This window comes from Tachysurus fulvidraco, chromosome 9 (assembly GCF_022655615.1).
Source record: "Tachysurus fulvidraco isolate hzauxx_2018 chromosome 9, HZAU_PFXX_2.0, whole genome shotgun sequence".
In the NCBI taxonomy this organism is placed as follows: domain Eukaryota; kingdom Metazoa; phylum Chordata; class Actinopteri; order Siluriformes; family Bagridae; genus Tachysurus; species Tachysurus fulvidraco.
Genome location: NC_062526.1, coordinates 7943220 through 7959244, shown reverse-complemented (window position 1 = coordinate 7959244; position 16025 = coordinate 7943220). Strand labels below are relative to the sequence as shown.

The 16025-nt window shown below is 37.0% G+C and overlaps 1 protein-coding gene across 1 annotated transcript in view; it reads left to right on the top strand.

Annotated features, from left to right (window-relative positions):
• gc (GC vitamin D binding protein) overlaps positions 1-15751 on the top strand; it is a 43996-nt gene extending 28245 nt beyond the window's left edge. The window contains exons 6-12 of the mRNA XM_027138503.2: positions 3127-3215; positions 4233-4359; positions 4614-4810; positions 8703-8832; positions 11172-11266; positions 12768-12873; positions 14260-15751. Coding sequence (XP_026994304.1) covers positions 3127-3215; positions 4233-4359; positions 4614-4810; positions 8703-8832; positions 11172-11266; positions 12768-12873; positions 14260-14301 — 786 coding nt within the window. The 3' untranslated portion in view covers positions 14302-15751. The remainder of the gene's footprint in view (positions 1-3126; positions 3216-4232; positions 4360-4613; positions 4811-8702; positions 8833-11171; positions 11267-12767; positions 12874-14259) is intronic.
• The last annotated feature ends 274 nt before the right edge of the window (positions 15752-16025 follow it).

Here is a 16025-nt window from a genome sequence, read left to right as displayed (position 1 = left end):
TACAAAAACCTAGAAAGTAAAATAGGAATACCTGTACACCAGCCAATCATGTGTCAGTATCACAGAGATTACACTATTCATTATTATGTTGGATGTAAGTGAACATTAACTGGAGCCCTTGACTTGTATCTGCTGGAATATATATTATGGTGAGCAAGCAGCGCCAAGCAGTGACGAGGTAGGCCCAGGAGCATGGCATGAGGCTTAGCAGGCATGAGGAGCATTAACAGTGTGAACATCTCTGGAATCTGTAACAAGAGAGAGAGAGAGAACATATGTCAGTCGACTTACTGCCCAGGAAACTCACTCTTACCTCTGCTGCTCTATTGAGCCTCATTCTGTCTGCCCATCTCCTGCTAGAGGGTGAGGAGTTGCAGTGACTGGTCTGATTGGTCCAGTGTTTGGACCAATGTCTGATTGGTCCACCGCAGTTTGGCTCTCTTTTGCTTCCCCTCCTTCCAGGCACCCTTGGTCCTGCTTTCCTCATAGCACCTAGCACATAGAGGTGTGAGAGAGCTCAAACAAAATCCTCCTTTCAGGCATTTCATTTCACTGCCAACCCGCAAGAACATAACTTCTAGTACTGTGTTATAATCAGGCTTTTCCCCATATTGCTTTGCTTATCTTTATATTAGAAACTTTCCATTGTGACTATTTTATGTCTTGAACAAGTGTTGTAAAATGAGAAAATCCCTTTGACAGAGCAGTAGCCAACAGCAACAGCAAATATTGCTACCATTATTTTATTCCTTGTCCCACTGCATAATGAAACAAAAAGGTTGATTCCATTTGACACATGTTCTGCTTTCTACAGTAAATAGAGATAATTGAGACTGTATATATTTCATTCCCATTTGTCTTTTAAACTATCAGCGTGGTCTCGGATCACTATCTGCTGTCTTTGAACAAGGATATCCTAATAATTTTACATCTCCAGTCACATTTGATTTGCATCTTATTTCTTTTTCCTTTGCACTTTTTTACACATTCTAGATGCCTTTTTCCAGAGCACCTTACAGAAAGTGGCATATCTGAATGTTGACTTGTTCTTCAAGTCCTCCACTTAAATGATTACTTATAAAAGTGTATATTTGTTTGACAGCCTTGGACATGATCGAATTTGGACATTTCTACTATATATGATCTGGGAACCTATTTTGTAGCTATTTTCTTGAACTGAAATACAATATGTTACTGTATTGTATGTAATAATTTAGCAAGATCTATGATTATCAACTCTGGATATTTCTAAATAACTTCTCTAATCTTTAAAAGCAATTAGTATTTTTCTATTAATTTGTATTTAATTAAACATATAATAAATACAATCTAAGATTCTATTGATCGCTTAAGACATAAAACATAATTCATAAGTATCATTCACATCAGTCTCTTATTCTGAGGGATATTTCAGTCACTGCATTTGGTTAACTTCCACTTCCTCAACACTCTTTAAACAATCATTGTTCTTTCATCAGTGCTGAAATTATCACTGATTAATATAATTCGATATTTTCTGTCGCCTGATCGAATCATGACGTTGATGGCATTAGGAAAGCACACAGCTTAGAGTTAGCGATTCACAATACTTCTGTACATAACCTAAATTTTTTTAAAGCCATGTTTGTTATATTAGTTCTTTATTTACATGAAAGATTTCAAAGTATACAAAAAACGTATGACGGATTGGTCCCATTTCTTTATGTTTTATTGAAATAGAGTTGTCAATGTATGAGGCAGAAGACCCCTTTTTTGTTATTCCTGTTTCCCATAATTTGTATGATTTAGGTTTTCCTCAAGTGGCACACTATTAGATTAAACATTAAAATAATAATAATAATTTTATGGCATACAGACCTAAAGAATATACCTGCCCACAATTTGCCACAAAGAGAAGCCCTTGTTAACTAAAATGTGAACGTCAGTCTCTTCATGGTGGTCTTACATGATTACATGAAGGACAAGACAGTCCATAATCTGTCAACACACCACAACAGTCCATATTCTGAAAACAGATTATGATCATAGCAGGATGTTTGGGAAACTAGTGCATGGAAACTAGTGCATGGACGCTTTTCTACTGGGACTTCTACAGAATGTGAACACGACTGCCTTGATTTCGTCATACAACGGACATAAGAATGCTTTACAGCCACAACTGTACATTTGTCTGAAAACAGGCCAGAATAGTCCATATCTGTCAACACACTACAACAGTCCATAATCTGAAAACAGACCAGAACAGTCCATAATCTGCCTGTCTCTAAATTTTACACTAAATAATTTACCATAGAGAATATTACTGCAAGACAAGGCAATGCAACAACAGGCATGTTAATATACATAGATAGACAGAACGGGCATTGAAGCCTTTATTATCGCCAAATATACAGTACATTACAGCACAGTGGAATTCTTTTCTTCAAATACCCCAACTGAGGAGGTTAGGATCAGAGTGCAGGGGCAGCTATGATACAGCACCCCTGGAGCAGGAGGGTTGAGGGCCTTGCTCAAGGGCCCAGCAGTGGTAGCTTGGCCTTGAACCCCAATCCTCCGATCAACAACCCAGAGCCTTAACCAGTTTTGCCACCACTACATAGAGCACACACAGTGATTCTATTATGTACTACAGATACAGTATGAGATAATTAACCCTGCTTCAGACAGCACATGGTGATGAACACTTTTCATTATAAAACTGGCAAAAACAATCAAAATGGGTTAAAAACTTTTCAAGGTCAAGAGGCAGGCATGATGTCAGGTGATGAACAATCAGAGATCAAGACAAAAATCACAAGGTTAATAATTCAGAATGAAAACCCTGAACCGCAATCAGACTTAAGGATCAGTATGGTAGACGACATGAGTAGTGATAGTGTCCAGGTGTGCAATCAGTAATCTGCTGACCATGAACGTGACACTGAGAACAATGATGAGCACAAAAACACAAGACGGCCATGGGTTTATGTAGTTGGTGCATTGTGGCAATTCATGATGTGATGATGATGATGTTGATGATGATGATGATGATGATGATGCCGATGATGATGATTATCAGGATGAGTTTTGTTCTAAAATGAAGATGCTGGTGACGAGAAATAACTTAAAAACATCTTCTCTTTACAGAGGTATCAAGAGAATAGTTTGGCTATTTTTCTGAAGTTTCTCTCCAACATGTGTAACAATGAAGTGAATCTCAGATCTCACAAAACTGGGTAAATGCATCTTTCAGTTTAATAACAAAAAAGTCACTTTAATCTGTAAGATCAATAACGACTAATGTTAATTTATCCTTAATATAACTTTATATGAACATTAAATATTTTTCAAATTGTCCAAAAAACAATGTTAAAGGTTAAGTTTTCTGATTCTTTTGCAATAGCATCATTTGCCTACTTGTTTTATTCCTCATAGATTGAAGCAATTGACCAGCACAAACAAGGATGTCATATCTTGGACATGGCACGAGACATAATGAAACTCGTTTTTAATTTATTTATAAGGAGGTTTATATGACCATTTAGTTTGTAAAAAAAAAAAAAAAAAGGAAAAACACTTTCCTAAGCCATAAACCTTTACATTTACAGCATTTAGCAGACACCCTTATCCAGAGTGACTGATATTTTATACAACTGAATATTAAGGGTCTTGCTCAGAGGCACAGCAGAAGCAGCAGCTTGCTAGATGCGGGAATGGAACTCACAACCTTCCGATTGGTAGTCAAGCCCCCTAACCACTAGGCTACCACATTTCTTTATGAGGGTGTCTTTATGACATTAAAATTTTATGATGTGTATCCAAATGTGGTAGCATATAAAAACTTAAATGTCATTAATATCACTTGTCTAAGTGTTCATCCTTTAGTCAGGAGGTGACACGTCTGAATGCCAGCGATACCATCTGTGACCGGAAGTGTATGAAAGGACATCTGTCCCACTCTATGGGTGTCCCGGATGCCCTTCCTTTCAATTAAAGTGCTGATAGGAAATTTGAGGGTGTTTCTGTGCTTATGCCCACAGAAGCAGGCAGTTAGTGCATTCAGCTGTTCCATGACGTTACAAGAGCATCAGTTCCTGATTCATCAGTTCTGATGCAGTGGCTTGTCACATGTCTTGGAGGAAGCACGCCTTAGCTTTCGTCCTCACAGATGGAGGGATAGACTTCACTGATGGGTAGGAATTAGCTATTTACTTGAAACTGTGAAATAAATGTCACTTGTCCTATCATTTTAGACTGACTGCCTATTTCGGAAGCTTCCTGAGTGTACCATTCGAAGAAGCATTGGCTATTTCAAAGCAGTTTCAGTCTGCACTTGCAAAATGCTGTTTACAACCACAGCCTCAATGTGTCATTGAAGAGGTAAGACAAGAAGGCGTACAGTCACACTCCCAGTTCCGTTAACCCCACTATTCTCTTTTTTGCCTATATAGTTAATATTAATCCATTTTCCTGTTAGGGATTCAGTGAAATTTTAATCTTGGAGATTGAATAGCTAAGTGCAGAATATGAATGATTCCCTCAAATAAGAAGTGTTCATTATTTATTTACTGTAAATACGTCTCATGACCTAGAACAGTATGACGAGGCTAATATTTTGTCCTAATCTTTGGTAGTTTATAAGCTTTCAAAAGGTCCTCTGTAAGGACGAAGGCAACAAGTCTAAGGAACTGCAAAGATGCTGCAGCAAAGCCCCTCTAGATGCCATCACCTGCATGGATAGTGTAAAAAGACATCCTGTCACATCCTCAGACGTTCCTCAGGTCCACTCATCCCAACTCTGTGAAGAAACCCATCCAGATCGCACTGACAGGTGATCACGTTAACCTTTATTATTTATAATAAATACATGTTTCATCTGCAGAAGAAAAAAATCCTCTCATATATGCATATAACATATTCTCTTAATATGGACATTCAGAATTTCCAACTGGTTGGAATAGAATTGTGCATTGAGACAAATGCACAATGAGGAAATGCAAGTAAAGTGATATATCAAGCAGAGATTGATTTTTAATCATGTGCTAGAGGACCATGAGCACAGATTTTTTTTTAAGTGGTGGTCTTTGGTTGTTTTTTGAAAAGGGTCATATGGTCATAGCACCACTGATAGACTACATAGATGTAGTTATGAATTTCAACTGATGATGCTAGCTTGAGGAATTCTCAGTGCCAGAATTCACTGAGCATCCTGATAATGCTGTGATTTCTACTTCTGAATTTTTTATTAGCCTACACAACATGTCAGACCACAACTTACATTTTTCTGCAATTTTATACATTTGAGGGTTGAAGACCATGCTCAATGGTCGTAATTAAATAAATCTTGATCATAGTTTGATGAGCTCCCTATACCCAGCACTATTAATAGACTGTATTCAGCTACCTCTACCCCAGGTCTACCAAGCTACCACTGCTGGGCTCCTGAGCAAGGCCCTTAACCCTCAGTTGCTCACTGTAAGTCACTCTGGATAAGGGTGTCTGCTAAATGCCGTAAATGTAAATGTAAATGTATTTCTTAATTATCATCAATAGCTCCAGCATTTCCAATTTATAATTTTCACATCACTGTTATTTTTGTTATTCTTTTAATGTATTACCTGTCTTAAAAAAGAACATTTTTCGGTTATAAATTCTACGAGCGGATTTTTATAGTGCTTTCTGAATTTTAAACACTTTTTATACTATAATACCAGCTGTACAATCAGCTACAAAATGAGTTATCAAGGCACTTTAATTAAAGTACAAGACATCTGACTCTTAGGGATAATTAGTATCCCTGTGTGTGATGATTACAATAATTTTCCAAAAATACAGGGTACATAGGTAGGTAGTTGTTGGGAGCAAACCTTAGCAGAACATAAAAAAGCCAAGAAGTCAAGTGAGCCAATAGTCAATAAGTCAGTCACGGATAACAATGCTTAACTTTCCTGGACAGTTTGGCTGAGAGAAATTTAAGAAAGTTCTGAGACTTCTGTATGGTTATATATACCCTAGAAAGAAGACCTGAATGAGAATGATGAACCGAGCTAGTATTCACGAGACGTCATAGAGGAGAATCGATGGCAGTTGCTGTAAAAGGAAGTATAATAAACACATCAATATGTCAACAAAAATCTGTCATCCGTGCAAGTGTTATGTCAACTTGGCATCCAGTTGACAGAAGCACTCTTCCTGACAGAACTGCTTTCTAAGACTGGAAACTAACAGTATTCACTATACTAACTACAAACAAACATAAAACAGACACCAGATTAATGACATGTCGTAGATGTCAGCAAATCTAGATGTCAGCTAAGTAAAGTAAAGTGTTACCATCCTTAATAATGCCATTATCAGCATATGAATTTCTTCATATTTTAAAGATTTAAAAAATGTGTTGAGTTAATGCATGAATGACAAACTCCGGGTGAAACGTAATATATCTAAAATTCGGACAAGATGGAATTCGTTTCACTTTTGTATATAGAGTATTTCAACAGATAATTTCACCGCTCTTGACCAATCATCTTTTCCGGTTCATTTTTAATCACACATCTACATCACTCCCTGCACCTCCCCTCCCTCACTCCCCAGCAAATTTCATAATGGACTCTAAATGTTAAAATGACAGTTTTGGATTAACTTTCATGTTATTTATCAGCATTGGATATACTTATTGAGACCAGCTCAATGTTGTCTGTATTTGAACTTTGCTCAGTTTTGCACCTTATCCTAGCACATAATGTTTAGTATAAACACATTAATGCACGGTAGGCTTATGCACAGTAGGCTATGACGTGCTGCACACAGCTGATAAAAAAAACTTGTACGCATGGGAGGACAAGAAAGGGAGAGTCCATGCTGAGGCTGTCAGCGTCCCAGTGAGGCCATGATTAATTTATCCAAGACTGTAATTAAATGGTCTTCTCTACATTTCTTACCTTCTATACTGGAAAAGGACGGCCGGCTTGAGCCCTTCGTTTTGTCTTGGCATATAAAGTATACAGAAGATGCTTGTATTGTTTTCGAGACAAACTTGAATATTATAACCTGGAAGTGTTCATAATTATCGCAATTGACTGAAGTCTTTATCTAACCTGTTGTTGTTGTTAGGATTGTAAGGATTTCCATAATCTCACAAACTAGAGAATGGGAGAAGTTTGAATCAGATCTCTTTGGTACCAACAATGGTTTCTTTCTTTATTTCTTTTTTTTCTCTCTCTCTTTCTTATATTCAACCATCTTTAGTAAGCAAGCTTTGGAACACTGGGTATGAAGCAACAATACACTATTCCATCTCAGGACACTGTATACACACACACACACACACACACACACACACACACACACACACACACACACACACACATATATTCACACACATATTCACACACACACACACACACACACACACACACACACACACACACACACACACACACACACACACACACACACACACACACACACACACATTCACAAACTCATTCACAAACTCATTCACAATACAAATTTATGGCATTCAAATACAAACCTCATCACCATCCTTTCACTTGAATGATCACTTTCAGCTCCTACATTGGTGCTGAAATGATCACTGAATAATTCAGTGCTTTCTGTTTCATTGGCTAAATTTCCTATTCTTTCATGAAGACTGTCAAACTTTTTAGAACATCAATGCCATCTGTGCAGAGTGTGTAAGCACACAATCAGCTCCCTTTTATGATGATGATGATCACTGATATTTTTGACAGGCAATAACATAGTTAAAAAACTGATAATGTATGTTCATTTTGCTACAGCACAAACGTATACAAATTTTTTTTCAACTCTTCATGAATATGTGATGTCCCCTGGTGGTCCAGTGGCAGGGTCCCATGCTCTCATTGCTTCGGCTCATATTTGATTTCGTGGGTAGATGCTAACCCAGCCACTGAGTGCTGGTGCCAGTCACAAGCCAGGGTAAAATGGCTGGGTTGTGTCAGTTATTGTATACAGTGTAAAACCTGTGCTATATCAAATACATGGACAAGATTATCCACTATGATGACCCCGAAGGGGGAGCAACCAAAAGAACAACTTGATGAAAAATTACACTGAATGTATGGGGAAATAACACTTTGCTACAGTAGACACCTTTAGACACCTTTCTTCCACCACATGAAACTGCTAAATGTTCTCCTTATACCACATCTTATTACATTATAAAATATAAAGAAGCTTTTCTTTGTTATTCTGTGGAAATATATTTATTGATTTTGTCAGGGAATGTTATAAGCAGAAAAATCCGATATTTGGGGGCAAAAAATAAAATGACACCACAGTGACCCCTGACTCCATTCCCACAACAACAACTATAATATAACTCTTTCAGATCAATGACAATGGGGACAAATGCATTTTGTGATTATCCGTTCATCTCTTTATAGATGATATTTCCATGATAAAACAGTCTTTGAATTAGAATGTCATAACAGAATGCAAAAAAAAATTGTTCATACCTTGCCTTCCTGGCAAAGATACATGATAATCAATAATAACGCTTGTAACTAGCAACCACGTCTGAATGAATAATAAAGGCTATAGCTGACCTGACTATGAACGTTCGTGTTCAAATTGATTACATATAAACTGCAATAAGCATTGATATGGTGCTAAAACTTACTGTTTATATGTAATATAAGCTTTAGGTATTCTGTATGTCTTTTTTTATCTGTTTCCAGGTATTTGTTCCAGATTGGGGTGAAACATGTGTCAGTTTCATTGCCAGTGCTTACAACCATTCAGGATCATATGAGAAGCACAGTGTCAGCCTGCTGCTCAGGCACTAATGACACCACAGTATGTTTAAAGGTAGGCCTTGACAATCACCATGGTGATGCGTGTTTAAAGATAGGTCTAAACAATCTACAGCAGTGATTGTATACATTTATCATGGGCACTACGACTACAGGCTGTGGTCGTAGTGCCCAGGCAGCAACACAGGCAGCAATCAAAAACAGAATATCTGGATATGGAAGCATGAAAACAAGGAAAGGAAATAGCCAGTGTATTACGGTGCATTATTTAGGTTCCCAAGTGGCACAAAAAAGTGTTCACCCTCCTCATAATAGAGATTGCGATGAGCAGCGGGCAGAAGCCCATGAGGGCAAAATTGGCCATGTATGTCAATCATACCGAGCCTCATTCATTTCTGCATTAGTGTCCATTTTAGAATAAATGAGCTTTTCATTTTGAAGAATTTATATGTATTTGGCTACAATTCTAATAGGATTGACAGGATGATAAGACAAAATGAGATGCAACATATATATATATATGAGCTGTGGCTAATGGATGAGGGTGGAGCTGGAGAAAAAGTGAAATCTGTGGCACAAGCTTTCAGTGCATTAAACTATGGAATCATGGCTGTAACTCTATACGCTATTTTTAATAAATGGGCCTCAGGATCAGAAATGGCACTTAGAGTACTTTAGAGTTCTGCTTTTATTTGGTGGTTTTCATCAACACCATCATGAGCAGCAGTTCGGAATGATTCAGTTGGCTGGCTTCACATGTTGCTGGTTGGGAGTCAGTCACATGACAAGAAGTGCTAGCTGGTGGGTGGAAACTGGCCAAAACCAAATTAGTAAGACAATGAAAGGAGGAGTTGTTGAAGGGGATCTAGAGGGATGGAGGATTGTAGATACGAATATTGGCATCTGTGTGAGACTAGAGCTGTTCATCAGGATTCTGCAGGATTTTATCAAAAGGAACATGAAAAAAACATGTTACATATGAAGCCTGCAGGATAAATCAACCTAGCATTTAGTTTTATATTTTGTAAAATATAACCAACTAATTTCATTAGGAAAAAAAACTGTAGGCAGATATAAAAATAAAAAAAAACCCAAAAACAAACATTTTATGTTAAAAAAAAAAGACAGTGCTGGAATTTAAATTTGATCTTTTTTTTTTGGATAATAAACTAGGTAAACTTGAGGAAGGGAAATTGTCAAAAGTCTTTTAACGTGCAGTAGATAGTGATAAAGAGCACGTTTTTTTTTCTCTGGAGACTCTATACATTCATTTCTAGGAAACTGTATTTGCATTGCAATTTCTATAACAACAGCTTTACAGAAATATGGAAGCAGATTTCTAAATCTAATGAACAAGCCAGTGGCAAGGAAACAACTCCTTGAGATGAAGAAACACTTGAAAAGAACCTGACTCAGTGGGAACCCGTCCTCTTCTGGGTGACACTGGAATGTAGTGTGAATATAAACGATTACTCTTCCAATATACCATTTATCTCTAATGAGCAATCCAGAGAAACTTTGAGAGAAACCAGACTCAAAAGAGACTCCGTCTCCATTTGATGACAATGTGTATGCAAAGTACGATGTGATAAATGGATACTCATCTAGAGTGCACTCCTTCCTCACACCTAGTAATCCTGGGACAGACTCCAGATCCACCTTAATCCTGACAAGCAGTTACTGAAGATAAATGAATGGTCCTATATTTCACCAGGACTGTGTTAAATGATTCATACAGTCATTTATAATTGCCTCCTGTTCAGTCATTGCAGCACTAATCGCTAATATTCTGCGTACTGATGGGTGCTGTTCTCTTTGACGACCTTTACACTGACACTAATTTACTTTCCCAGCCTCACCGATAAGCTCTTAAACAGTGGTCACGGTAAATAAGCAGCTAATGTACAGTCAGGTCTGTTTAGTATGCTTAAGGCTCGGTTATGCAGCACTGTAGCCTCTGAGGCTGTACCTCTGTCTCTGAAATGTCACCACATTGATTGTGATTACAGCTTCATTTTTCTTCCTGAAATCTCTCCAGTAAAGTCCATGAGCACTTTTATGCCAGATGGAGCGACAGCACAGCATTGGAAGTCATTAGCACACACATTTAATTAAATCTGAATCTTAGTGCCCGAGGGTAAACATGCATGATTAGCATGCCCAGACTCCTACCTCACCAGGCATGATGTTTTTTTCTATCTCTCCTTTTCCCCCCCAAATCGATTATTTAATTATTTATTTGATTTCAGAGGGGAAAAAACTACACTCAGACTTAGACCTCTTCAACACTGAGGTCTGATTAGAAGAGTGTATTTTGTTTTTCTGCCATGCCAGAAGTCAGGCTTGTCACAGTGACCCAGGAATATCGTTTCTTTCACTTTCTTGTTTTCACAGGAAAGCAAATTGGAGAAAGCAGCAGCGCTTTTTTCCGTGATTGATGACTTCTGCTTGCAGTATTTTAAACTGGAGTTGCCTGCATTCAAAACAAAGTGAGACTTAAACTTAACTTATTCTGTGTACTGTGCGTACGGACAAGTCTGCTTCCACCTACAGATTTCCTCTATTATAGCTTTTAATCTTTAATGCCTTTTAAACAAATATCACTTTCATTCAGCATATGGTTTCTGCCCACCATGAGGTTTTTAACTCCTGTGCTAGAAAAGAAGCCATTTACAATGGATAAAAAGTTTTTAAAGATAAACAAGTTTTTAGTTATTAAGCTCAAACTTTATCATATGATCTAACTAACCAGGGTTAGCTGACTGGTGCTGCTTTAATGCAACTATAAAAATGCTTATGTGGCTGATAATAGCACAGTATTTGCATTATATGAGAATAATTCTAAATGGCGCTTTCCAACCGGGAGAAACCATCGACGTCAATGTCACAGCGTGATTATTTTAGCCACTTTCTGGCTGTAAGGATTTTAACAAGCCAGTATTAGCCAGAATAGACCCAAATTTACTTTGATTCTGGATAATAAGTCCAAACATTGGTGTGAAGTCAAATATTTAGGTAGAGAAACTCATATACTGGGCTTAGTGGTGTGCACGTTTGCCTCACACCTCCAGAGTTGGGGGTTCGATTCCCGCCTCCGCCTTGTGTGTGTGGAGTTTGCCTGTTCTCCCCGTGCCTCGGGGGTTTCCTCCGGGTACTCCGGTTTCCTCCCCCAGCCCAAAGACATGCATGGTAGGTTGATTGGCATCTTTGGAAAATTGTCCGTAGTGTGTGAGTGTGTGAGTGAATGAGAGTGTGTGTGCCCAGCGATGGGTTGGCACTCCGTCCAGGGTGTATCCTGCCTTGATGCCCGATGACACCTGAGCACAGGCTCCCCGTGACCCGAGAAGTTCGGATAAGCGGTGGAAAATGAATGAATGAATGAATGAATGAATGAATGAACTCATATACTGGCAAAACAAACGTTTCAAAATGTAACATAAAGTAAATGGGTGATTTTTTTTTACTGGCTCTATGCAGAATGTACGTGTGCACTGCAGAGCTCATACAAAATCTGGACCATGATTTTTAAAAAATGTAAATAATTTTAGAAGCCTTTATTTCGTCATATAATCATTACAGCACTCAGGGCTTTGTTCAAGGGTCCAACAGTAGCAGCTTGGCTGTGCATTTTGAGAGGAATAATCTGATCCGAACGCTCTTAATGCTAAGACTTAGTAAATATTTTTTGTTTTATCTTCATCTTGCAATGTTTATACATGTCCTCGGAACAAATGAATTTGCTCATACAATCTCCTTGCCAAAATAGATTTCAGGCTTAGGACTTATGACTGTAAATCTAATTGCAGGTGCAAAATGAATTAGATAGAAAGGCCCTGCTTGCATTTGTGTTATTTTACATTTTACTTCTAAATAATCCCTTCCAATAGCTTGAAAGCAACGTAATTGCAATCTAATTTAAGCCAACTAGATTAGCATGGCTCTTGATACCTGTAAATCCACATGTTCTACGTGACCTTTCATTGGTTCCAGGATTCAGCATGAATTCCAGGGAGATGAACTTAAGAGCCAAGCATGGATAGATCTAACCACCAGTTGCTGCTTCCAGCATTCTCCTGCACAGCTGTGCCAAAAACTGGTAAGCACTTTGTTGTTCTCCAACACTTATGGATAATGAGACAGAGACATACTCTATAACCCGATTTGGATGGGATTTGTTTCACTGAGTGAAATCCGTAAAACTTTTCGCACAGTTCCTCTGCTTATAGTTTCACAGATGGTCCTATGATCTTTTTTATTTATTCGGTGGCATTTTAAGTTAGGTATACTGTAAGTGTTGCACAAAATATTTATTTACTAGAAAGAATGAAGCATGATACACTGAATATGAAGCAACAATAACTGCTGATATTTTATTATCCCCTTTAATCTGCCTCTTTAAAAAGGATTGTGCTCTTTAACCGATCTTATTTTATTTCTCCTGTTAATTAGCTCTTGGTTTAGCCAGTTATTGTTCCCCCTTCCTAATCAGAGGCTCCTTTAAAGGCTCCTTTTCTTTGCCACTGTTATCTCTGGCTTGCTTATGAAGGATAAATATAAATTGAAATGGAAACAAATTGGGGGGCATGATGGCTTAGTGTTTAGGACGTTTGCCTCACACCTCCAGGGTTGGGGGTTCGATTCCCGCCTCCACCTTGTGTGTGTGGAGTTTGCATGTTCTCCCTGTGCCTCGGGGGTTTCCTCCGGGTACTCCGGTTTCCTCCCCGGTCCAAAGACATGCATGGTAGGTTGGTTGGCATCATTGGAAAATTGTCCATAGTGTGTGATTGCGTGAGTGAATGAGAGTGTGTGTGCCCTGTGATGGGTTGGCACTCCGACAAGGGTGTATCCTGCCTTGATGTCCGATGACGCCTGAATAGGCACAGGCTCCCTGTGACCCGAGAAGTTTGGATAAGCGGTAGAAAATGAATGAATGAATGAATGAATGAATGAATGAATGAATGAATGAAAACAAATTTTTATTTAGAACTTTCAATATTCCTGTAAATGTGCTTTGCAACAACGTCTAATGTTAAAGGTGTTATACATATAAAATTGAAATGAATTGAAATAAAATCTGGATATGATGGAATACAATCCTGTCCAAACAGGTCTTAATAAAGTGCAAGTGACCGATAAAGGAAGGATTAAGAAATAAGTTGTCTTTATCAAGTTTTTAATGTTTTGCAATAGAGTGCAACATACCCAGCATGAATAATTTAAGTGAAGATGTTACACCACACACGTGATACTTTCATTAATCCATAAACCAGGAACTAGATTAGAGAGTGACCAAGCATAGCTATTAAAGGATTTTCCCCAAGCAGTGCTATTAAATGCACTGCATGTGAGATCAGCTCACCTACTGATTCTCATCATTTCAGCAGCAATTATAGAAATGTCAAGACCACCAAAAGGATCAGAGGTAATAGCTAAGACCACATCGTCCTGTTGATTACTTTACATTTCTTGTTCCCTTTCACAGACTGAGGCGATCATTAAGTACGAGGATGTCACTGCAGCTTGAACACTCACTGCTGGGTTTTGAACCATGACAGACCCTGAGCATAATCGAATGCATATCATGAATACAAAACCTTTAATTATTCTTTTTTTACCCCCCCCCCCCTCCACAAGATTTATGATGTGAGCTCAGACACCCCCCCCCCACACACACACAAACAAAGTAACAGATTTCAGAGTGCTTTGCCTGTGCTAGTAATAATTGAAGAATATCTATCTAAATGTCAGATTTTTAGGTTAATATGTGAGAACAATGAATTATATAATAAACATCCTTATGATCTAAGGGGGGGGGGGGGGTTTGAATTATTATTATTTTTATTTTTTTTCAAGTGTTGTAGGTGATTTAATTGTCATTTATCTTTAACATGTTTTAATCTCACATTTAAAGGATTATATTTAGGGCAAAGAAAAAAATGTGAAAATAATGATAGGGGTCACTTACTAAATACTACATCAGTGTACTTTAACGTTTTGCTCCAAGATTTAGGCATTTTATTTAAGAAATTTGTTGAGGACAATATATAAAAAAAATAGAAAAAGAAAAAAATGTTTTAAGGTAATATTTGAGCATTATGACGAAGCGTAAGGGTTAGTGAAATTCCATATTATTTATATTTTAGCAAACTGATCTTTCACAGTTTCTGCAGTTTCTTTATAATAAAACATATTCATTGCATGAGATTTGTTTCTACAACATCATCTTCTCCTGGAGATCATATAGATCTGGGTAATGGGACAAGATGTTAATGCTGTGAAATATGAAGTTGTGCAAGATTGATTGTTGAACACTAGATGGCGCCATCGTATCAATTTGAAAAGTAAGCTGATCATTGAAAAACAAGTCTCACGTTTATATACTGTAAATATAGTTAATAATAATAATAATAATAATAATAATATAAATATAATAATAATACTAATACTACTACTAATGATGATACTAATACTACTACTAATGATGATGATGATGATAATAATAATAATAATTATAATTATAATAATAATACTGCTAATAATATAAATATTATTATTATTGTTAATAATAATAATATAAATACTAATACTACTATTACTACTACTACTAATAATAATATAAGCAAATATAAAATGTGTTTATTTTTTTATTATTACTATCACTATTATTATTATTATTATTATTATTATAATTACTATCACTATTATTATTATTATTATTATTATTTTGTTGTTGTTGTTGTTGTTGATTTCGCTTTCAGCGTTGTCTACGAAGATATTTCAAATCCACAGAACCTGCATTCAGTTATGAGCTACAGCATGAAAGGCTTGAACTCACTGAGAAGCTAAAATGACTAACTTTGCAGCATGGTATTTTTTATGTTCCTGTTGTTCAGTTATTCCAATAAATGAATAAATAAATAAATAAATAAATAAATAAATAAATAAATAAATAAATAAACTATCCCTGAAATTGAGAGGATTTTTTTGTTTGGTTGTTTTTTTCAAGAAGTTCAGATCCAGTCAGATCCTAAAGTGATACAACAATTCCACTTCTTTTAATTTACAAATGAACTAAAATATATAAACAATACCAGATTTTTTGAGGGACAAAAATGAAGTGTTCTTTAAGTAAGAAGTCTCCTGACTTTGTTAATCAAGGGGATTGTTATTCAATAGTTATTCTGTCTTTAGTTCCTGATGATCTGCACAATAAATCAACAGTGAATCATGACGTCATCATGCGGTTCA